The following is a 22896-nucleotide window of genomic DNA, read 5'->3' as shown; positions in this document are numbered from 1 at the left end:
TGTTATGTTACTGTATTTTTAAGGCCATTACGTGTGATATTTTACCTGCAGAATCAGTCAGAAATTTCAAAATAAAATTACAGCAACTTCTGGTAATTATATAAGGGTATTTGTGGAAAAAGTACAATATATCCCCACGAAATGTGGTGAAGCAGAAATGTAAAGTACCAGGAAAGGGATATACATTAGTGAGGAACTTTAAAATGTGTTTTAATTATCCTACTTGAGCTTCCTCTCACCCTGTGACAACTAAGAAAGGCTCCAGCCCTCTGGATATCAACTACATATTAGTGCCATGAATATGAATATTTTTCTTTTAGCAGAAAGAGTGCAAATCAGGAAGTAATTTTAAAAAGTCATTTTAAACATTAACAATGTAAAACTTTGTGTTAGTTTTTCCCAAATGAACACACAATCACCGAGGATCTCTTTCTCAAAATTCCAGACCTCATATGCTTAAGTAGTTTTTCATTAGTGACATATATGTGCACACATAAATGTGCGCGCGTGTGTGTTGTCTGGCTGGTGTCCAGGAGACTTAATGGCCAACGCTGTTTGCTTTCATGGCCAGTCTTTCCAACTCACTGCTCAGAGGAATGCAGAGCGCACACAGTAATTTTGCTCACTTCAGCGCATATGGTGTTTCAGTAAATGTGGCACAAATGCATTAAAAACCCAAAGAAGCAATCCTGAAAGCCTACAACTAGCCTGGATTATGCGTGACTTCTCATTCTCACACTGTTGGTCATATGGAAATAGATCCTCAGCTTCTTTGTTTGCTCTCTGTTTTTCTTTCCCGTCTTTTGTCTCTCACCACTCTCACTCTTTGTCTTCCTTCTATCAGTCTCAAATATTGTATTTATTTTGACACATGCCCAATAAACAAAAATTGTTCCCGGGCATGGCGTCTTTGCCAGTAACTGCCACATTTTAGCACCAGAGTTGCAGTGTGTGTGTGTGTGTGTGTGTGTGTGTGTGTGTGTGTGTGTGTGTGCTGAGTGGACAGTGGACAGATGGTGCAGGACAGCTGGTCCAGAGTGACAAGTGTGTGTGACCCAAGCCTCTACGGTGGTGAAAGAAAGAAAGACAACATTGACGGAGAGAAACTATTTGAAGAGGAATATTTCAGCTAGCCTGCAATTGCCGGGAGCTGGCAAACAGAGGGGTGGAGGAGATGGGTGTTGTCGGGGAGGGGGGCGGTTCTGGAGACATCTTGAATAGATTTGGAGTGAGACAGAGAAGAGGAGGTGGAGTAGCGATAAAAGAAAAGCAGAAACTATGCCTTTCTGCCAATTTGTTCTTTTTTTCTGAATAGCGCCTGGATTTCTTTCTGATGGCCACAAATGTTGTTCTTCCATCTTTTTGTGTTCGCCTCTGGCCCCACCCCGTCTGTCGTCCTCTCCTCCCCCTGGTCTCTCCCGCTCTCTCTCTGTGAAGCATTGTGCAGGTGCCGGGTCAGATACTGTAAACTGCCACAGCCTCACAGTCGAGCAGCTGACTGATGAATCGCTCATTTCCCCAAACACCCCGAGTAGACGATTGACAAGAGGCTCATTTTCACACTGAGTTTAAGTGAGAGGCCTCGGGGGAGGAAACACTTTCTGTCTCTAACATACACACAACACACACAGATGGTGACACACACTCTAATAGTGCCTGATGGGAGAAATGTGATCTGCCTCTGCTCTTACGCGATGACCACCTCCTTTTTAACCTGCTTTAATGTGAGCTGAAGCCAAGAGGCCACAACGACCCCGAAGAAGCATCTGCATGTGTTACATTTGGATGTGCTAGTACTGCTAAAGAGCAATTTCATTCATCTGAATAAGTTGGAAAATATTTCTTTTTAAGCAGATACATGACATCTCTGCTTTGTGATTGACTGGCTACCTGCGGTTAAGAAAATGGATGAATGGAAATGACATTGCAGAGGTTTCCTTTGTAGATCAGCTGTCACGCTGATGTCACTCACTGCTGAATACCTGAAATTCTTTGAGAAAGATATAAAGAGGAAGGATATGAAGTAAAAATTCTTTGTATGTTGGCACAGATGGGGTGTGACATATTTAAGACTCAAGGACACCCTCAGGTTTTGGCTCACTTTTTAGGTTATAACCACTGCTTTATTAAACTTAGATTAATAAACTGTAGCTGACCACGCATCCCATCGGGTTAACCTCCTGAGACTTGGTATCCTCATACAGGGACATTACAATAAAGTGTTTTATGCTTTGTTAAGCAGTGGTCATTTTATTGTGTTATGCTGTAAAATAAACCCACTGTCCCCATTTATGAGGACATGCTTTAAAAAATGCTCTCCATTTAAAGATGGTGCTTAGTCTTTATATTTATCAGGTCTTCCCAAAAGCTCTTAAAGATGCAACCCAAACAATAAGAAATACAGCAACTGACTTTTAAGGAGGATTGTTTTTTTTTTCTTTCGTGTTACTAAATGCCTGAGTTACAGTTTTTTACAGCCGCTAGGACACATTTCTCAATACTTAGGTCACTTTTGCAAAACACTTCACACAATCCTCCTAACTGACCGTCAGCTTGGCAAAGCAGTTCATTCCACATTCAAAATGCACTACAACTACCAAAACACTTCATTCAGGTCTCAAATAAACTCATTCTTCCAGAACACTAGCAAAGGTTGACAGCCGACAAACTTTGTCATCCACAAAACAATGACCTGAAAAACACTAACAACATGTAGCATTACACAGTGTTTTCCTGTGTAAAACAAGGACACATCTCTGTTTATAATTTCAATATATGTTACTGGAATGAATCAGACATCATGCAGAATTCGTTAATATTTGTTTATGTATTTTTAGTTTTTTGCACTAAGTAATCCCAAAATACAAGAATTTGTATACACACCATCCACTGATACACATACAATAGTAATGCTAATCTACTCGGTCTTCTCCATTTGGCCACAGGTTCTCATCCACATCACATCTTATGTCATCTAGGGCAACACACCTAGGAAAGAATCTTCTGGCTGCCAGAATTGAAGGAGTTGAAAAATTGAAGGAGTAACAACTGTGTAGATGTTCATCTACAATGAGAATCAGCTGTGGCTGGTTAAACTGCATTTTTAGATTTAGAATATGTTTCAATAAAATATTGCTGTTGGATTTTGCTGTCTTTTCAAGTTTTGCATTGTGTTATTGTTTTGGCCATAAGTTTAACAGTTTTGAAAACAGTATGTAAGCACATGCAAAATGTCCTGTCCGTACAAAGCTTTTTGGCAGTTGTTGTGTCTGAGTGAGAAGATGATTCATGAAATTTGAGAGATGTAGTCATTGAATGCATTTTGTGCCAAAACAATGATAACTGATCCTCAGTTTAGCCCACATAGACTTCTGTTGTGCTCACTGTGTGAGGAGTTTTGCAAAAGTGACCTAAGTATTGAGAAATGTGTCCTAGCGTCTGTAAAAAACTGTAATGCTGTGAATCTGTCAACACATGTTAAATATCATTCTGACGACTCGGCCCGTTCATTTTGTTCTCATGGGTTCTCTTGCATGACATATACTTCATTGATGGTTGTGTCTCCTAGGATTAAAAAATAAATAATTAAATAATTGAATGTAGCACTGTGACAATCTCCAAATTTAAACATATGAGATGGCATAAAGGTGCTGCAATTCAATTTTTTTTTTTATAAAACAAAAATATTGAAATTAATGGAAGAGAAAAAAAAAGACAGCAAAGCGTTCTTCCAGGACGATGATGTGCCATAATGTCTAGAGCTAAAGTTATTACTATTTGTAGATTTGTTGTTTAGTCAATCAACAGACACCATATATTTGCCTAAACTGAATCTTAAATCTTGGATCTTAGGCTGCAGCATTTTTAATAACTGACAGTTTAGAGAAGAAGTACTAATAATTCAAAGGTTTCAAGGAATGCTACTTATTTCCTTGGAATGCTGTGAGAGCAATGGGATCGTATTTGGGTGGGCAGAGGCGATTGTGAGCGTATGCATCCTTTGTTCGCTATTTCCACACACTGTACAGACTAAACAAATGTTGCTCTGGTACAGCAAATCTTTGTCTGTCTGTCTCTTTGTCCACAAACTCCTCCTGGACCGCCAGGAGTTAAGCAACCAAATTTGGCACACAGGTACATCATAGGAAGGTTCGTAAAGGTCCCTGTCTATATCACATGTCGTGATGTGTAGCAACCACCTAACGATAGGCTAAAAGTTTTCAAGTTTCCAAGCAACTATCGATAACCTGTGATATACTTCCAGGGGTGAGCGACTGAAGCAACTACCAATGAGAGGGCAGCTACATTAGAGGGTTACCTTGGAAACCAGAGTCTGGAATGGCCAGTGTGGACACAGCTTTAATCTTAAATGCTTTAACACCCCCAACATATTTTTTTTTAATTTCACTAACATTGAATTTATGTCCACAAAAGTTGAATTATACATGTAACCACCTAGCAATAGGCTAAAATCTCTCATAAGGAATTTTAAGGGTCTTATTATCTATAAGCTATTAACGAATTACTCTTAAATACTGCAATGACCTTAACATAAGGTGTTACCTTATCAGCATGATCACAAAGACATGTGTAAACTGGAGATGTGTATGTGTATATGTAAGGAGGGCTTGCCAGCATGTCACTCTAATCTGCTGGGTAAACACAAGGAAGGAAAGACAAAACCGCGCAAACTGCTGAATTAAGAGATGTGAGAAGTGGTGTGTGTGTGTGTGTGTGTGTGTGTGTGTGTGTGTGTGTGTGTGTGTGTGTGTGTGTGTGTGTGTGTGTGTGTGTGTGTGTGTGTGATTGTCTCTGCCTGTCTTGTCATGGTTTGTAAACTGTGAATAATGACACCAGGGTGAGTAAGTGATCGTCAGTGCAGTCCTCTGCTACTCTCCACACTCGTGCTCACACGTTATGCCTCTTTCCACAGATCTGCTAACCCCTCATTCCTGATATACAAACACACTCTCCCCGACCACAGACCATAACTTCCTAAGCTCAGCTGTCAATCTCACCAAAAATGTTGCTAGAGGGGGGAAAAACTGACTTCTGTATTTTATAGCTGTATCAAAACCATTTTTGTGCCGTTTAGTTGTTTATTTGTTATCATCAGTGGGTCGCTTTGAACGGCAAAAAGCAGCAGATGGGCTGTTAGGGTTTTAATGATGACAATTTAAGCGTCAGACTAAAATAATACACATGCAGGTTAGGGATCTTTCTCACCACTCCCTCCTTAAGCCAAAGCATTTACTTTAAATAGAATGCTTCTGGATTTCTGACTGTGCGGGATTGCAGGATGACAGATGAACTGCACAAATGAATGATTGATGTATGAAAAGAGTGATGCAATGATTGAGCGATCAGGAGAATGGTGCAGCGACTGATGGATGAAGCGAATTGTGGGGGAAAAATTGATGGCAAAGCTAAGTCTGAAAATGACAAAGGATCGTTGGGCACCAGATTGATACATTATCCGCTAGTGAGAGGGTTTTTTTTCTGTAAGTCGCTGAGGTTTTAAATGGAAAGGAGGCAGACGAGAAGGGAGGTGGCTGCTTGCTGCTTCAGCTTATTGGGTCATGGAGTTTGTGGCAGATCAGGTCAAAGACGTGGGTGAAAAACTTTCTGACCTGGCAGTGGATAGGCAGGCTGAGGCACACATGCAGGCAGATGCACAAACCCACACAAATGGACACAGACGCACAATCATGTGCTGTCACTTTCTATTTATCTTTTCTATTTATTATTGTATGGCAGTGTAAGAGGCAAACAGGAAAAGGATATGATGTCACTCACCAAGGGCTTGTGGCCACCAAGTGGTCTGGCAACTCATCCAGTGGAGGTCATTTTAGCTGTGGTGTGTGTGTTTGTGTCTACATCTTGTGTGTGTTTTGGACGCTCTTCCAGGCAAAGACTGCAATAAATTTGGTCATAGTGCTGAGCTGGTTTTAAAATTCAAACACATGCAGACACACACACACACACACACACACACACACACATAGCCTATCTGTCATAGGCAGTGTGTAGGTGTTAGCGTAGGGGTTATTGACTCGTAGAGACAGAGACAGCAGCGAGCAGCGAGTGAACACACTGCTATCGGAATACGATTAATACTGTCTGGCTGATGGATTAGACTCATTACAGAAGGAGCAGGGCAGGAGGAGGGTGGTGCAGGGGATGTGGGAGAAAGAGACAGAGAAAGTGGTGGAGACAAAAGGATGGAAAGACCCCCAAAGGAATGAAGAAAAATCAAGATGAAAGACGAAAGGGGGGGGAAGAGAAATGTCAGGAAAGAAGTTAAATTTATGGAATGGACGGAGACATCAAAGATGAAATATTCCATTACATTTAAATACTCTTTAATTAAAATGAGATCAAACATCTTTAGAAATCTGGAGGTTAAAAAAACTGAAAGTCCAAGTTGACCATTAGAGGGTGCTCAAAAAGCAGTCTCCTTCAAAGATTTCACTCAAATTATGACCAACACGAGGCTCTACACAGGCACCACTGAACAACTGGTTTGAATTGTTGCATTTCTTTCACTCATTAAAACTGTAAGTCCTCTTTGGGATATGTACATATGTTTATGTTCTTAGAAAGAAGGAATCTTTATCATCGCCAATGCCAGTTAAAGCAGCTTGACTGATAAGCACATGCACTAGATCAGTAAACTCATGCATGTGTTGATTTCCTGGGGATTAAAATGTTCTCAGCATCTCCGGCATTTGATGTTTCTCCTCTTCCATTTGCCAAAACATGTCTTAAAATGCTTGCAGAATGACGGGAAGAAGAATTGCTTCTAACACGCGTGTTGGAGGAGCACAGGTGCAGGCCACAGTGGGATGGCCTGCTCTGTTGAGCCAGCTGCAAATCTAAATATCATCATCAGATGGTCCCCATTATTAAGTGCTTCTCCTCATATGTAATTACTGCATTACTGCGAGCCATGTCTATCTCTCCGCTGTGAGTGTGTGCGTTAGTGCAACAGATGTATTTCTCACTTGTCTATAATTACACGTGTAAACATTTCAGATGATGTCATGGTCTCAGAACGCTGACTAATCCGTTCCTGGGCTGGAAAGCAACGTAGTCAGTCTGCTTTTACACACACACGCACACATCCAAACACACACACAAATGTAAGATTTTTTTCAGCTTTGTTGTTTTACCAGCTAAAGAAAAGAGGGCAATGTATATTTAGTTTTTAGTTTCCTCAGCAACAAGTGTGGCACGTGGCTTGCAGCTGGCTTTGTTAAAGAAATAACTAACTAAATAAAAGATTGGTGAACAATTGAATGAAAAATGCGTGAGCTATTTATGTAGGAGATCAGTAGGCAGAATGTCGCTTTTCTGCTGAGAAATCTTGGCTTTGCTCTCTCTGCATTCAAACTATAATCGAGGAAACATTGCAAAATAAAACCTCAAAATCAGCTGGAAAAGTAACACAGCTCTTACCACATGAGCTTCTCTAAGCTGGGCATTTTGTAACTCACGGAGGCAACACACACACACATGTGCGCACATACACGCACATACACACACACACATGCGTGCGCACCTTCTTTTGGGCAAATTGCCACCTCTGCAGGACAGGCGCACCCACGTACACACAGGGGACATCTCTGTCAAGTGAAAATGTCCCATAGGTGTCCACCCTTGCCCCGTAACCATAGCAACCCTCTCACCTGGTATTCAAAGTATGTGCGTGAGGTGTGACAGTGAATAAGGGAAATAGACAATGAGATGGGAAGAGAGGGAGAGAGTGAGGAGGACTGCAGATCTGTCATTCATGAGCAAAGTCAATATTAGTTTAGGAGAGGGGGACTGAAGGAGAAGGCTGAAAGAGGAGGCGATCTGTGTGTGGGAGGGTGTGTGTGATTCTGCATAATAACTATCTCTTTAAGGAGGGAATAGTAAGAATCCTTTTTTTTGTTCGTTTATTAGTTCTGAAATTCTGCTGCCCAAGATTTACAAGATGTGCTTAAATTTAAACCAGAGAGATCATGACGCGCACACCAGGCGCACGCATTCGTCCACACTGCCAGGTGCCAGTCCTGGCCCAGTGCGCTCAATAATCCATGGCATTGTCTTCAAAAGGTCTACTCTCCTCCTTCTCCTTTCTCCTCTCATCTCCTCTCTTTTCTTTGTGAGTCTTTCTCCTCCTAATTGCTCACAGAAGTGTGATCTTTGGGGGTCCACTAATGGCACCGCTGCCCGAATTAGCTGGAGGATCTGACTGCAGACACACTAGCGCATACTGAATGTCCCAGCATCATTTTTAGCCTCCCTGACCATCTCTTCATAAAGCCCCTCCAGCAAAAACTGAAACTCACTCCTTCTCCTCCTCTTCTTCACCTTCTCCTCCTTTTTTCTTTTTCCTTTTTGACTCTTTCCAGCTTCGTCTTTGCCCATTCACACATTCTAAAACTTAATAGGATTAAGGTCTCCGAAAGGGATTTGAACAAGATGATTAGTTTACTGCACTGCCAACTCCGACTCATACCCTACCACACACACACCCACACACACACACACGCTCTGCCACAGGAACCCCCAGTCTGCTGGACCTGGGAAGAATCTTGTGGCGGTAGGCTTCGTACAAAAGAGATTCAGAAACTGTATAACAGTAGGTAAGAGTTTGTGTATGTGTGTCCGGCGTGAGACACAAAAAACAGGGAGGAGGGGAAAGGATGAGGGGTGCATGTGTGAGAATTGAGTAGTGCTCTTTCATGCTTAGGTCTTCTTAGACACGGAGGGTGTCAAAAGCCCCCCTCACATTGAAAAGGTCCTTTAGAAAAGCAGCTCTAAGCTCTCAACACTGAAGACCTGACTCTGTCGCGCATACACTCCTGCGCACACGCGCGCACACACACATCCTGGACCACCAGAGGTGAGAAAAACAGGAAGATCCGTAGAAGATCCATTCGCACCAAAATGGATTTCAACAGTGTGAAAACAGACACATACAGCCAGCATCTGGACAGATGTCTCACATAGTCAGACTGGTCCACTTTGCCCTCCTGTTCACCTGTTTTAAATTGAGTCTGTATACAAATCATAGCCACTAACCACTGTCACTTAAGGTTCATTTAGGGACTATACTGGAAATTAGGTGTTAATTAGAGCTAAGTAACAGACTAATAAAACACTAGAATTTCACTCATAGAAAATGGAGTGCAGCATTCTTGGATGTTGTGTTTTTACCCAAACACCAAGTTATGTCATTTGTAAGATAATAGCATGAAAATGCTCCAGAAGGACCTACAAACTTGATTAAGAAGTAGAATTGAGCAGCTCGAATTAGCTGAAGTTAACCCAGACAACCACTGCTCATGCAAGGAAATCCATACCCCAAGCAATGCACAACTGTAACAATTGTAACCCTCCCTACATTTGGAAGGACTGTAAATGTCATTATTTCTGTTGTAAAGTTGTAAAGTTGTGTGTTTTAACACAGGCTTCTTTGGGGCTTTCCTTGCTTTTGGAGTCAGCCTCAAGTGGCCATTTGAGGAGTTTGAGTTTTCGACACTTTACTGTTGGTTTTACTTTTCTGCCCCGGAGCTTGATGCTTGGTTTCATTGTAGCCAAACTCACAATTTAGTATTGTCATTTACACATTTTTCTGTGATGAGACCGAAAAGCAAACGCTGCCTGGCTTTGGCACACCGAGGCGTCGGCCAAATCGTTATAAAGGACGAAGAGTGGTCTGAGCATCTATGCTGACATTTAAAATGTGTGACCACAGCGAGGATTAGAGGTTACAGGAAGCCGGCATTTTAACTGCTTTTTGGTAACATTCCTGACCAAAGACTTTTTCATTGTTTTCAAAAAGCTCAAGTTTTCTGGTGCACTCCAAAACCTGAGGCCAGCATTTTAAGATTTATCTGCGCTCTCAAACAGCTCAGTTACTGAGTGTGAAAAATAACAGCTTGGTGTGGACGGAGGGAGAAAACAGGGGCACCAAGTTTTTTTAGATTTATCTTTCTTAGGGTGGATGTCAAAGAAAAAGTGCAACACAAGGAAGAGAGCGAAATGGGACAGAACATTTTCGGTCCTTGCTGCTGTGAATTTGATGCATGTACAGTATCAGCATCGTGTGGCACCGCGTCTGTGTGTGTGTGCGGTTAAATCTCTTTTTCTACACATCATGGATAGAGGCTGTCAGCTGTTTGTTTCAGCAGCGACTGTGCCTAGGATTGGTGCGTGCATGTGCATGTGCATGCGTCTGTGGGTGGACGTGTGTGTGTCTTCTCTTTCAGAAGGTTCCTAACTTAGCAGCATGATATAGTTCCTGTGTGGGTCTAATACCCCCAGCCCCTTCAAACAAAAACACACACGCACGGACATGCACACGCTGGGCTCAGCGGGAGCCTCTTTTAATGAAGCCAGCCTCCCAGTTCAGGCTTAAGGGGCAGAGGTGAGGGGTTAAACCTTGGGGAAGTCCAAAAACAAGACCAATTTAGGAGAAGAGGAAAAGACAGAGAGAGAAAGAGAGAAGGATGAAAAGGAAGAGGAAGTTTGAGAAGAAAAGATAACGTGGTGGGTTGAACATTCACTAAAAAATCATTTAAGTGGAGATGAAACTGAATCAGGTGCATTGGCGCCAAACGGAGGAAGAAAATCCACTCCAAAGTCGCTAAGAAGTCAATTTACTAGGCGGGATATTCACTCTCTCTTTCTTTGGTGGTCTGAGTGATGAATAGGGTTTAGTGTGGCCTTCTGCACTTCCTTAAGAGCCCCCACATTAACCCAGACTGCCACTCACATGTGTATGCATGTACTAAGTGTACATGAGTGTGTTGTGATATGTGTGTACGATATGTAAGTGTTTGTGTGTGTGCAGTCTGTCTGTTGTTGTGCATCACAAGGGCAGAAAAATTGCTCAGAATCAATTTTCAATCATCTCAGCGCTTTCGAGGATGACGGTGTGTGTGTGTGTGTGTCTCTCGCTCTCTCTCACACACACACAGCACTTCTTTCCTGTCCTCTGATGTTTACCAAGCTACATTACTGTAATTGCCACAGCAACAAGTTGTGTGTTCCCAAGTGAAGTGTCTGTGTGTGTAAACAGTGAAGGTTGTGTGCAACCTAAAGCACAAACTGTCGAGCTGTCAGAGCTTCACATTTTCGACGTTAACAACTTTTTACTGATTGTTACATCTGATACAAAGATGTAGTGGATGCACACACTGGGTGCTATATGCACTGCTGTGTGTGTGTGTGTGTGTGTGTGTGTGTGTGTGTGTGTGTGTGTGTGTGTGTGTGTGTGTGTGTGTGTGTGTGTGTGTGTGTGTGTGTGTGTTGGGTTAAGTTAAAGAACATTTATTTGGATTTCGAGCTCCAGCGGTTAACGGAGCACGGCTGTTTTCCAAACCCCCTTGGTCCTGTAAAAACAGTATCAGGATACACTCTATTTGATTCAGACCAGCCACTTTGTGTGTGTGTGTGTGTGTACGTATCTGCATAAAAGAGAAGAAGCACACGTGTGTTCGCTTTGCGTGTGCAAAACAGCAAAGGTGAACACATTTTACTGGGGGGGGCTGCAACTAATTATTTCTTTTTCCCGTCACAATTTTCCGGAGCTCAGCATGTCGTTCTCAGATCCTTGTTTTGTCTGACCGGTAATCCAACATCCAAAGATTCTCAGCATACAATGATTCACAGGGCAGAGAAAGCAGCATCATAACCACTTGAAAGATTAGGCAGTTGTAAAAAATGATCTACGTCTTCTATTGATCATCTTACATTTAATTCTCTTGTGTTCGCACAAATCGCCAGCTTACATTTGGCAATTATGTGCGGAAGAAATAAAAGCCCAGAGAATTGAACTTCTATATGCAGGAATAGATCCATCTCGAATGCAACATTCAGCACACTTTCGCTGACTTAAAGTGCACTCACTTGTGTCATTTTGACACTTGAGAGTGAACTTGTGCCTCAGCTCTGACACTTTGAACATCTTCAAAACATTTACCTGCCAACGCCACAATCTGTTGCCGTGGTTGCAGAATGATGGATTACTTTTCTTCAGTATCACTCCTAACACACGCCTCTTAAAAAGCTACAGTTACCAGAGGACTCTTGTTTACATTGTGTCTTTGTGCCCCTGCTGTCTGTCTCAGCTGTCAATCCAAAGCTCACAGCAGCTAGCCAGCCCTCCCACAGGCTCGTAAGCTAAAAGAAGCATTTTCATTGTCTTTTCAGTTGGATATTAAGGCTCCAAATGAACAAGCCACTTTGTTGTTTTTAGTCTTCAAAACGCCCCGCTTTGTAATTTTTCTCTATTACTGGCAACAAATTACCACTTCAGATGAAGGGCTGGAAGCAGCAGGTGGAGAGATACCTGTAGCGCTGATTAAACGATCACAACTGCAGGAATGCGAGGAATGTGGATGGGCATTAGCTGTTAGCCGATTAGTGTGGCAGAGGACACAGTTGGGGTCGAGAGCTGGAAGGTCAAAGGTGAAAGGTCAGGTGGTCTGTCTGGAACTTGGGTTTGTATTGGAAGCAGAGGACACATGCAGAAACACTCGCTACCGGGCAGCCTGTGGTGCTTTTAGGATGCCTGAGTGTCATCTTTCCAGAGCTGCTTGAGTGCTTTGATTTTACATGCTGTAACACATTTTGACCCGACAGCTGAATTCATTCTTGTGCCTGTGCTTTATGTAATTTATTTATATTTGCACATGTGCGTATGTGATTAACACCTCTGTTCGTGTAACTATTTGTGAGTACATCCTTCGGCACCTTTAAGGGCATGTGTGTGTGTCCTTTATAAACCAAGCTGCAGCACCAATGAGTGTTAGGATGTATGTCACATGATGGCAAGCACTATAATAACATTTAGTCAGTGAAGCACCTGTTTGTATGTTTGAGGGTATTTATACTTCTATGGGTGCATGCATGTTAGCACGTTCTGCATGTATATCACTGACTGCAGTAAGTGTTTCCTTTTTTTAATGCCAACCTGTCGCTTTTTTGAAGTAGCTAAAAATTAAAGTGTATGTAAACTCCAAAACACACACACACACACACACACACACACACACACACACACACACACATATCCATCACTCACTCCTTAAAAGCAGGGGAGGAGAGGGTGGTTGGAGTGAGGTAGAGATGAGTGGGAGTGATGAAAGAAGGAACGGAAATCTGAGGTAAGTGGAGGTCACTAGTGCCCCCTACAGGCTGCCGGAGGGCTCAGAGCCTCTTCCACCTGACTCGTGTGGATGTTCAAAGCAGACAGTTGAATTGCATCTGGCTCTAAATGTGTGGACACTTCACAAAGGAAGTGTTTTATGTATCCCTGAGAGATGAACCAAGACGGCTGATTATATTTGAGGAAGAAGTACTCTGTGTTGATGGAACTCAATTTTGCAGATGATCAATCTGGCTCTGAAGCCCTCCACCCACAACTTCTGCATTTTGATGATTATATCAAGTACTTAGTCTGCAAAGCAAGTGGCCCTGTGATATCTTGGCTTAACTCTGTGCTGCCTTTATTTTTTCTGTCTCCTTCTCTGTACAGTGATCTCAGCGAAAACCAGATTCAGGGAATTCCAAGGAAAGGCTTCAGGGGAGCTGTGGAAATCAAGAATCTGTAAGTAGCACTTTGGCAACACTCTCTCTGCTTATATGTGCGATGTGGTGTAGTGTGGTGTGCATGCGGTTCTATAGGCGTTCACACGTATGTGGCACCTCCTTTCCGACATGTTTGAGAATGTGCACAGCACCCATTTGCCTGTGCATCAATATTTAATTGTGGTAAATGTCATGTGCCTCCTGCCTGCTGTATTGACTGGCACCGCTGCTCGTTAGCAGCTGTGTGCGTGTCTGTGTTCATGCATTAGAGCGCGGATTACACTGTGTGTGTCACATCACTGGCATTTTGCCGTTTCCTCCCTTTGTTTTGCCTCACTCCGAGTTATGATAATTGTTGGTCATTTCACAGGTAAAAGTAATTGCCCATCTTTAATTCTATAAATATGGATTTCTCAACTTTTAGGGCTTCCTGTGGTTTTTTAAATGTCTTGCAATTATTCTAAAAGGACAGGGCATCGTGTGTGTGTGTGTGTGTGTGTGTGTGTGTGTGTGTGTGTGTGTGTGTGTGTGTGTGTGTGTGTGTGTGTGTGTGTGTGTGTGTGTGTGTGGGCATCCATTAGAGTGCGGATGACAGCATGATTTAATGTCCTTATGTCTTAATTAAATTGTTTCAGCAAACCGACTTTGAGAAAGAGTCGGGGGAGAGAGAGGAAGAGGGACGAGGTATAGAGCAGCGCATACAAACTAGATGTCAGAAGAGAGCAGGAAACAGGAATGAACACACAGATAAATGCATTCAGAAATGCAGCTACGAAGAACAAAGCTACCAGGAGACCAAACTTTTTTTAAAACAGAGAGAAGGTGAGGGTGAGACAGAGAGAGGTTACTAAGGAGTTGAGTTGTTTTCACCTGGAGCCAGCCGAAGCCTTAAGATATACCTTTTAAACACCTTGATGTCTTCAGTTTCCCCTTTCTTTTAATTCCGTGTGTGTACATGTGTGTGTGCAGCCAGTTGGACTACAACCACATCAGCTGTATTGAAGATGGAGCTTTCAGAGCGCTACGTGACCTGGAAGTACTGTGAGTACCTGCAAAAAGCAGAGGGTTTGGTGAGCACTAACAGCAGTACAGTATAGAACAGCTAATTTCCTTGTTGACCTTTCAAAGACTGCATTGCCTATGCAGCTCCCCAAAAGGAATGAATTGGTATATTTTGAGCAGTGGCACTAACGCCTGGTTCTGTGGTAATGCTGTCATTGTAGAGGGTGCTTGAAGCAGGGGTTCAGGAAACGAAATAGGAAAGGCAAATATAAAAAGCAGAGAATATGCAATTGTTGTTGGGGATTGTTTCTGAAATAAAGTTAAAGCACGACAGTTTTCTTTGTTCACCAACATCTTGAGGAGAGAGAGAGAGCAGCTGAGGCGTCGCTGGGGTTTTAGATTTTTGCTGTATTGGCTAGCGATTGTGCTTCTCTATCATTAACCAAAACATCTTTAACAGTATTTTCTGTGTCACATTAAGGATCTTTCTAAGAATAGTATGTTCTTTCACGTGCAGGGCATCCAGGATTTTTTCATTTGTAAGATGACATGCAGTCCTGACGTGTCTTGAAATAAAAGTGCCCCTACTCTTCACATAATTTGTTAATGGGGCCATTAGGCACACAGAATGGACACTTTTGTTGTCCTGAATGCCTGTAATATTCATTTTGCTTTGATTTCAAAGTCAGTCAGTACCTTAAGTGGGCACTTTATAGCCCGGCCAAAATCAGAGCTGTAAGCAAACGTGCAAAGGTATGATCGTTCGATCAGGCAAATAAACTCTACCATCTATTTGTATCTGATTTCTAATGATTCAAAAGATTTTCTGTAGTCTGAGCATTCCGGGAGCGAATAAATGGATTATGTGTTAAGCCGATGTCTAAAAAGAAAGAAAAAGAAAAAGCAAGATTAAAGGCTCAGTAGCTTTCCATTAAATGTGATTTATTACAGACCTAATTAGAAGCTAACAAGGTAGTGCTTTGAACACATTAATATAAAAGAGTTGTTTTTTGATTGTTTTTGTGTTACATTACAAATGCACTGTATGACACTGCAGCCTCTTTCACGGTAACAGTAAAATACTGCGGGACAGATTTTCTGCATATCTGTAATATGCTGTGTGTTCACTTTCTTCTTTAGCACCCTGAACAATAACAACATCAGCCGACTGTCTGTGGCCAGTTTCAACCACATGCCAAAGCTCAGGACCTTGTAAGTGGCATCTCTGTGTATTTGGTACACCTCGCTGCCCTGAGGGGAAGGATTCTTCCCATCCGTGTCCATTTGTGTAACAGATTGATTGATGTGTACTTGCAACTCTCTCTCTCTTCCCTCCACCCAACCTGCTCCTGCCTCCCCTGTCATCACACTTCTTATTTCTCTCCTTCCCCCCACCTGTTCTTGTCTGTCCCATCTCCTCCTCTGTCCCTCAGCCGCCTGCACTCCAACAACCTGCAGTGTGACTGCCACGTAGCCTGGCTGTCAGAGTGGCTGCGACAGCGCCCCCGGCTGGGTCTTTACACGCAATGCATGGCCCCTCCGCACTTGAGGGGGCACAACGTGGCCGAGGTGCAGAAGAAGGAGTTTGTGTGCACAGGTAGGTCGGGTTCACCGGTTTGCTTTGCTGTCTGTTTTGTGACTTCCCTCGGCTCGCTGTTTCGCAGTGGCAAACCCATCTTTTGCTTTGTCTCGTCTGCTTTCTCTCATTACCTTTTTTGCTCATGATTTTTAAAGACTGGGATGAAGGTAAGTGGCTTGTCTTTAACTCTATGTGCTGCATTTCCTAAAATATATATCCTCGATCTGATTTTCTGTACAACACGAGAATAGAAAACAGTTGTAGATAGACAAGGTCACATCTAAGGACAGGATATTTCCCTCACTTGCACAGTTGCTCTAGCCGTGCTGCAGATTTTTTTTCTTTGCCTTTGGGATTTACTCAAAGCATAATCTGTTATCCGTGGATAATATTGGCCCTCTGTCTCTGTGTAGGTCACCAGTCGTCATCATCTTCCTCCTGCAGTGTGTTACAGTGTCCGGAGTCGTGCACCTGCAGTAACAACATTGTGGACTGTAGAGGGAAGGGTCTCACAGAAATACCCACCAACCTGCCCGAAACCATCACCGAGATGTAAGACCTGTGATCCAAGTAAACACGTTTGCTTCCAGCTGCTTTTCTTACACACACAAAACTCCCACATCCACACTCGGAGCAGTGATATTTGTCCTGCTCTTTCACTCTGCGTCTTTCCATTTTCCCTCTTTGTCTCTTTCCACCTTTCTGTTTCACTACTTCTCTTTGTGTGGCGAAATAAAATCACACATCTGTGAAATGAGAAAGCCTGGTCATGCAGCTCCTTCCTGCTTAAGAAAATAATAAAGGAATGACAAAAGAAGAACAATTGAAAGATTAATCTGAGAGACGAGGTGGATCATATCGCTATCTGTAAGTGAGAATCGGAGCAAAGTGGAAGGAGAAGAGCCAGCAGATTTAACAAAGTCCCAAAAAATAAGACGTTGATTTAAGATTTGAGATTTGGACTTCTTGAGTCAGACTTAAATGGACATCACACTGCTGCTCTTTCTCTTTGTTTCCCAACAAAGAGAAATAGCACAACACAATCTTTAAATGTGATAAAGCACTCATGAGAAGACAATTTATCGCAGTCGACAGTTTTTAACAATTGATTTCACTTCATTATAAAGACAGTCTTTGTCTATTAGACTTCTCTCTTCCCAACAGCTGGGCTAAGCTGAAGGGCTGACAGTCTTGAGACTGGTTATAAGATCTGTGGGCACTGCAGAGGCTCTAAAGGGACAGGACTCCCTTTAGACCACGGCCACTGGCAGCGATGTGGTGACCAGAGATCTGAATGTCAGTGAAAATGTAGCAAACTGCAGTGTCAAGAGACAAAAGAACTGCAAGGTGAACGACTAATGTGACAGCGAACAGCAGTGAAGTATACCACTGATCGACATGCATGGTGCAGGTGGAGAACAAAGTGCTGAGTGCTGTAAAAGTACAAACAGACCATAACGTCTCTACACGTCTGTCACTGCATCAGATCGCCCCCTATATTAAATACAGATTTGTGACTGGGACATGAGTTCTCAGATGGCATTCCAGCTCTGCCATTAAAACCATTAAAAAATTTTATATTTCTCATTTTTAAAAACAATATCTGCATTATTTTGAAGGTAAAGCTTTGGTCACCATGACTATGAAGACATGAAGCCTAACTTGGACTTCTCGCTCTCAAAGTCACTTCACTGATTTTGAGACCCATTACTTGCTTTGATACGAACAAAGACCCCCGTTTAATTTAACTGCTAAAAGACGTGTTTTTCAAGACTCAAGATCAAATTTAGCGTTATGTTTTTAACATCTCTGGGATTTGTGCCGCCCTAGAGCAGAATGGCGACCTGACCCAGCTTCACTGAATTGGATAAAAGTTCTATTTGTCTCCTTTAACTTAAGACTTTTTAAATGCTACAGGAAGATTTGGGGCATAATTTGGACTTCTCTTTACTTAGTTAAGACCTGGAACTCTTTCAAATGGCTTGAAACCTTATGTAAGACCTACAAGACTTCAGACATTAACTTCCTTAGCGATTTTAGATTTTATTTGGACTTAACATAGCGGAGCATCAACTTGTCTAAATTTACACTTGACTTGGCCTTGTCCTGATTGATTTTAGGCTTTAAAAGGACTCGTTTCTTTTCACTTCAGACTCAAAACAGCTGAAACCACTATAGAACAGGCACATTATGGTTCGTATGCACAACCAGTCAAAAATGTCAGCAGTGAAAAGTTTAGAAAGCGAGAGAATTTTTCACAATGAAGCTGTTGTTTTTGTTTAATTTGCTGTCACAGTGAATAAACACTTCTTTCTTTTTTTCCACGTCTTTTCACTCTAATGGCATCGTCAGATCGATGCACAGTCAGACCTAATGGAACACCTCCCAGATGTTACAGCTGTGTTTTTGTGTGTCCGTCTGACTGTGCAGATGTTAAAGAGGGCAAAAGATCAGAGAAATGTGGCAGACTTTGGCAGGGCCTATTAAAGGGACTTATCTGGAAAAGTTTCCCCTTAGCCATAGCCCCCGGGGAAAGAGCAGCAGCCAACAATGGAGCAGAGATAGCTCTGTGATAGGGGAATGTTAATGTCGCTTCTCAATGGTCTGTGTGTATGTTTGGTTCCAGACGACTGGAGCAGAACGCCATCAAGGTGATACCAGCTGGGGCCTTTTCTCCTTATAAGAAGCTGCGCAGGATGTGAGTAGATGAGGAGATGCGTGTATTCTGCACCCTGTCAACCATCCACAAAAACTTTTGTTGCCGGCCACTTTCCAGTTTGTGTTGACCTCCGTGCTGTGCTTTCTGTGTTTCTCTCTTCCTCACTGACTCTCTGGTTTTATGCTTCTGCTTCTTGTTCCCTTCTCCTTTTGTTTTTCACAGAGACTTGAGTAACAACCAGATATCAGAGCTGGCCTCGGATGCCTTCCAAGGTCTGCGCTCTCTCAACTCGCTGTGAGTATTGTGTGGTGTGTTTATATTGAAGTTGTATTTTTTTAAACACTCTGAAGCACCGCTTTGAGGGCACAAAAAAGTTTAAAATCTGTTTATGCTCCATAACTTCCGTTTATTTTTCACTTTTAGCTACTGCTTTTATATTTTATGTGAATAATGCGCTCAGGAGTTTAATATCTGAGATCTGTTATGGCCATAACATACTGAGAAAGAGAAACAGGAAACACAAACACAAACACTTGGATTTTCCCACAACAGTGTAGCCAAATTACAGCAACCTCTTCATTAGGAGTGAAAACACAAAGCAAGCCACACCTGAAATGATCCTCAAACTTTGGACCTCGCAAACGTTTTAATTTCCCAGTAACTTTGTATAGGAGAGCTCCTTTTTCCTTGATGGTTGGGAACCATGTTAAAGTTCCATTACTGCAGATACTGACGGGAGCGTGGGACCGAATATGGACAGGGAAAAAACAATAGAAATAGCAATGCACTTCAGATCTTTCATCAAAAGTAATGAATGGTAAATGGTCTGTATTTGTATAGTGCTTTTACTAGTGCCGCCTAGGGACCCCAAAGCGCTTCACACACCCAGTCATCCACCCACTGGTGGAGGCAAGCTACAGTTGTAGCCACAGCTGCCCGGGGGCAGACTGACAGAAGCGAGGCTGCCATATCGCGCCATCGGCCCCTCTGGCCAACACCAGTAGGTGAAGTGTCTCGCCCAAGGACACAACGACCAAGACTGTCCGAGCCAGGGCTCGAACCGGCAACCTTCCGATTACAAGACGAACTCCCAACTCTTGAGCCACGATCACCAATGAAGCAACACGATGAAGATTTTCCTGACAAACTCTTATTTTTCTTTCAATATTGTCAGTAGATCATTTCTCTCACCACTGTATCTGTGGTGCTGAAGCAAAGTTTGGATTCTTATCTGTTTTTTAATTCGACTGCAGTACTTTACATTTTCACTTTTTCAGCCAAGAAAACCAAGACTGTAAAGGAAAAATTAAACAATATTACAGTGCCTGGAAAACAAATTACCTTCAGCGAGCAGCCAAAACATCTAACCAAGCTATCCCCAAGATTTGGTTTCATCCAAAAATCATTTTTTAATTTGCAAAAAAAAAAAAATCCAGTTTGAATAATAATTTTGTGACACTTATCATCTGATTGCTTGTGGTTCTTTCCTTCTCATTGTGTTTATAAGGATAGAAACTACACCCACATCTGTGGAATAAACATACAAAACATAACGCACAAAACAAAAGCGTATACGTGTTTAGCAAAAGCAGCGGTGCTGCTGGCTTTCTGACTCAGCTCGGACCATCTGCTTTGCGTGTGAAGCTGCGGGACGGACCGTGGAGAGAGGAGCTGAGGAGGAAGCGAAGGATGGAGAGTTATTTCATGAAGGAGTTACATTAAGGTCTCGTCTCTCCAAAGTCAATAATTCATAAATGCTGAATTGCTGAATGGAGGCTTCTGCCACCTCATTACACATTCGGCACAGAAAGAATGGGACACACCGATTCATGCTGACACACCACATGCAGCATGGCCTTCGCATTAAGCCACACTGTGTATTTATTGTGCGTCAGTGTTTGGTTAGAGAGGGTGTAAATGAGCCATAGGTGGCATCTGCGCATGTGTCCGTACGCGTATGCGTGTGAACAAGCAGAACTGTATGTGCTGACTCGTCTGTGAGACATAAATGAAGCATCCGCTTCCAACGCCGCGTGTTCTCTCAGGGACGGCCACTCGGCACAACGAAATAAAAGCCGATCCAAAACACATGTCTTCAGCCTGAATACACAACTCATCTGTTCACAGGGCATAGATGTCTCCTGTGTGTGTGTGTGTGTGTGTGTGTGTGCGTGCGTGCGTGCGTGCGTGTGTGTGTGTGTGTGTGTGTGTGCGCGCGCGGGTGCGTGCGTGCATGCGTGTGTGTGTGTGTGTGTGTGTGATTGCATCTGAGGTATTTGTTGGGGCAAGGCAGTGGCAGTCTCAGCCTTCTCCTGTTTCTGTAGCACTTTTGGTGTGTTTATAAAAAAACAGTGTGCATTCCTAACATAACACCACAGCCAGATTTATGGACGTTATCTTAATTTTTTATGATATTTAAATGAAAAGTGATCGTCATGTGTTATATATCATGTACAGCCAGGTACGAAGTCAGATTAAGTGATTGAAGCTTTTTTTTTCCCCTGTGTGTTTCTGTGTTTTCTTGAGTAAAAAAGCCAAATGCCTTCCCTCTTAGTAATTTCTGCTGAATTCTAGTTAGTTTGTGTCACTTGTGCAGATTTAATCTAAGACATTTTAATGACCATAATTCTTTAGTATTTGGTTCTTAACAGCTGAGTACTTTAAACTTTTTTTTGCTGGTTATACGTTTGTGTTGAGGAAAGAAAATGGGTTTAATTATTATTAAAAGTGCAAAATATTGTTCAAGATCATTGTCAGCTGAGTGTTTTCAGAAACTTTTCTTCACTTTCTTCAGAAGTATTTTGTCAGTTCATGTTTTCTTTATGCTTTTAAACAAATGCTCATCCAGCAGCTCTGTCGGGCAAAGGTTAACATATCACCTCATACACAAATGGTCCATAGTTCGAATGCTAGAGCCCAGATAAATGGAAAGTAGTGCTGTGGGATACTGCAAATAATGGCAACAATCAAAGTTACTTTTACTTCCATTTTTTTAGATGTAACTACTTTTTGTGTTTTACCAAAGATTTCTTTAGATTGCTCAGTAGGTGATTTTGTAGTTGTCAGTCATTACCAGTACCTTGAGCTATTACAGCCAAGGTACTGGGCAGCATTTACAATAAAAACACAACGCACACAAAAAATCATGGGAGCTGTATTCCTTTTTTACACGAGTTTACACCAAATGCACTCATATTTTCCCACATTACCGCTTTAGAAAATATTAATTTTGCAATTTTGGTTGAGTAAAGAACCAAATAACTGGAAACAGACACAAGACAAAAAGAGAGGTCTGACTCCCTGTACGATCTAGGTTGACTGTTGTTATTAATGTTGCATTTGTTTTCTGCAGGGTACTATATGGGAACAAAATCACAGAGATCTCCAAAGGACTCTTTGAGGGGCTGTTCTCTCTGCAGCTACTGTGAGTAGAAACACACAGACGAGCACAAAATCAGTCGCATTTGCATCTCATCGATATTCAGCGGAAAAGTGCTTACCTCAAACATTGTCATCAGAGTTGAGGCATCATGACTGAAAGCCGTCTTCACTGACTTGCACCATTTGAAACACTCGTCAGAGAACGATAACGGGGTGAGCCTTCATTTCCATTTCTCCCACTCTCTCTCTCTCTCCTTTGTTCTGTCACTTCAGGTTACTGAATGCTAATAAGATAGCATGCCTGCGCGTGGACGCGTTTCAGGACCTTCACAACCTCAATCTGCTATCACTGTATGACAACAAGCTCCAGACCATCGCCAAGGGGACTTTCTCATCTCTAAGAGCCATACAAACACTGTACGTATGCACACACTCACACACACACACACACCAGACTTGTAGAGATAAATAAGGAAATGCAGTAACCGGCAAGCTTTATAAATGACATTCAATAGACATTCAACTGAGGAACATCTTTTTGGCTCTAACTATAGTCTCCTGTGTAGACACTTATTGCTCTGTTTCTCATCACTGGTTAGTGATTATAACAGAATATAACAGAAGAATAATTATTGTTATAACAAAGTGATAAATATACAGACTCCTTGCAGTCACACACCTCATATCA

General features: G+C 42.3%; 1 protein-coding gene across 7 annotated transcripts in view; it reads left to right on the top strand.

Annotated features, from left to right (window-relative positions):
* slit2 (slit homolog 2 (Drosophila)) overlaps window positions 1-22896 on the top strand; it is a 103274-nt gene that overhangs the window by 48044 nt on the left and 32334 nt on the right. For all 7 annotated transcript variants that reach the window (XM_080302458.1, XM_080302454.1, XM_026170980.2 and 4 more), the window contains exons 5-13: window positions 13535-13606; window positions 14557-14628; window positions 15730-15801; window positions 16023-16186; window positions 16582-16720; window positions 18795-18866; window positions 19050-19121; window positions 22180-22251; window positions 22482-22625. In XM_080302458.1, the coding sequence (XP_080158584.1) occupies window positions 13535-13606; window positions 14557-14628; window positions 15730-15801; window positions 16023-16186; window positions 16582-16720; window positions 18795-18866; window positions 19050-19121; window positions 22180-22251; window positions 22482-22625 (879 nt within the window). The remainder of the gene's footprint in view (window positions 1-13534; window positions 13607-14556; window positions 14629-15729; window positions 15802-16022; window positions 16187-16581; window positions 16721-18794; window positions 18867-19049; window positions 19122-22179; window positions 22252-22481; window positions 22626-22896) is intronic.

Source organism: Astatotilapia calliptera, chromosome 6, assembly GCF_964374335.1.
Source record: "Astatotilapia calliptera chromosome 6, fAstCal68.1, whole genome shotgun sequence".
NCBI lineage: Eukaryota > Metazoa > Chordata > Actinopteri > Cichliformes > Cichlidae > Astatotilapia > Astatotilapia calliptera.
This window is presented reverse-complemented; position numbering and strand designations above follow the sequence as displayed.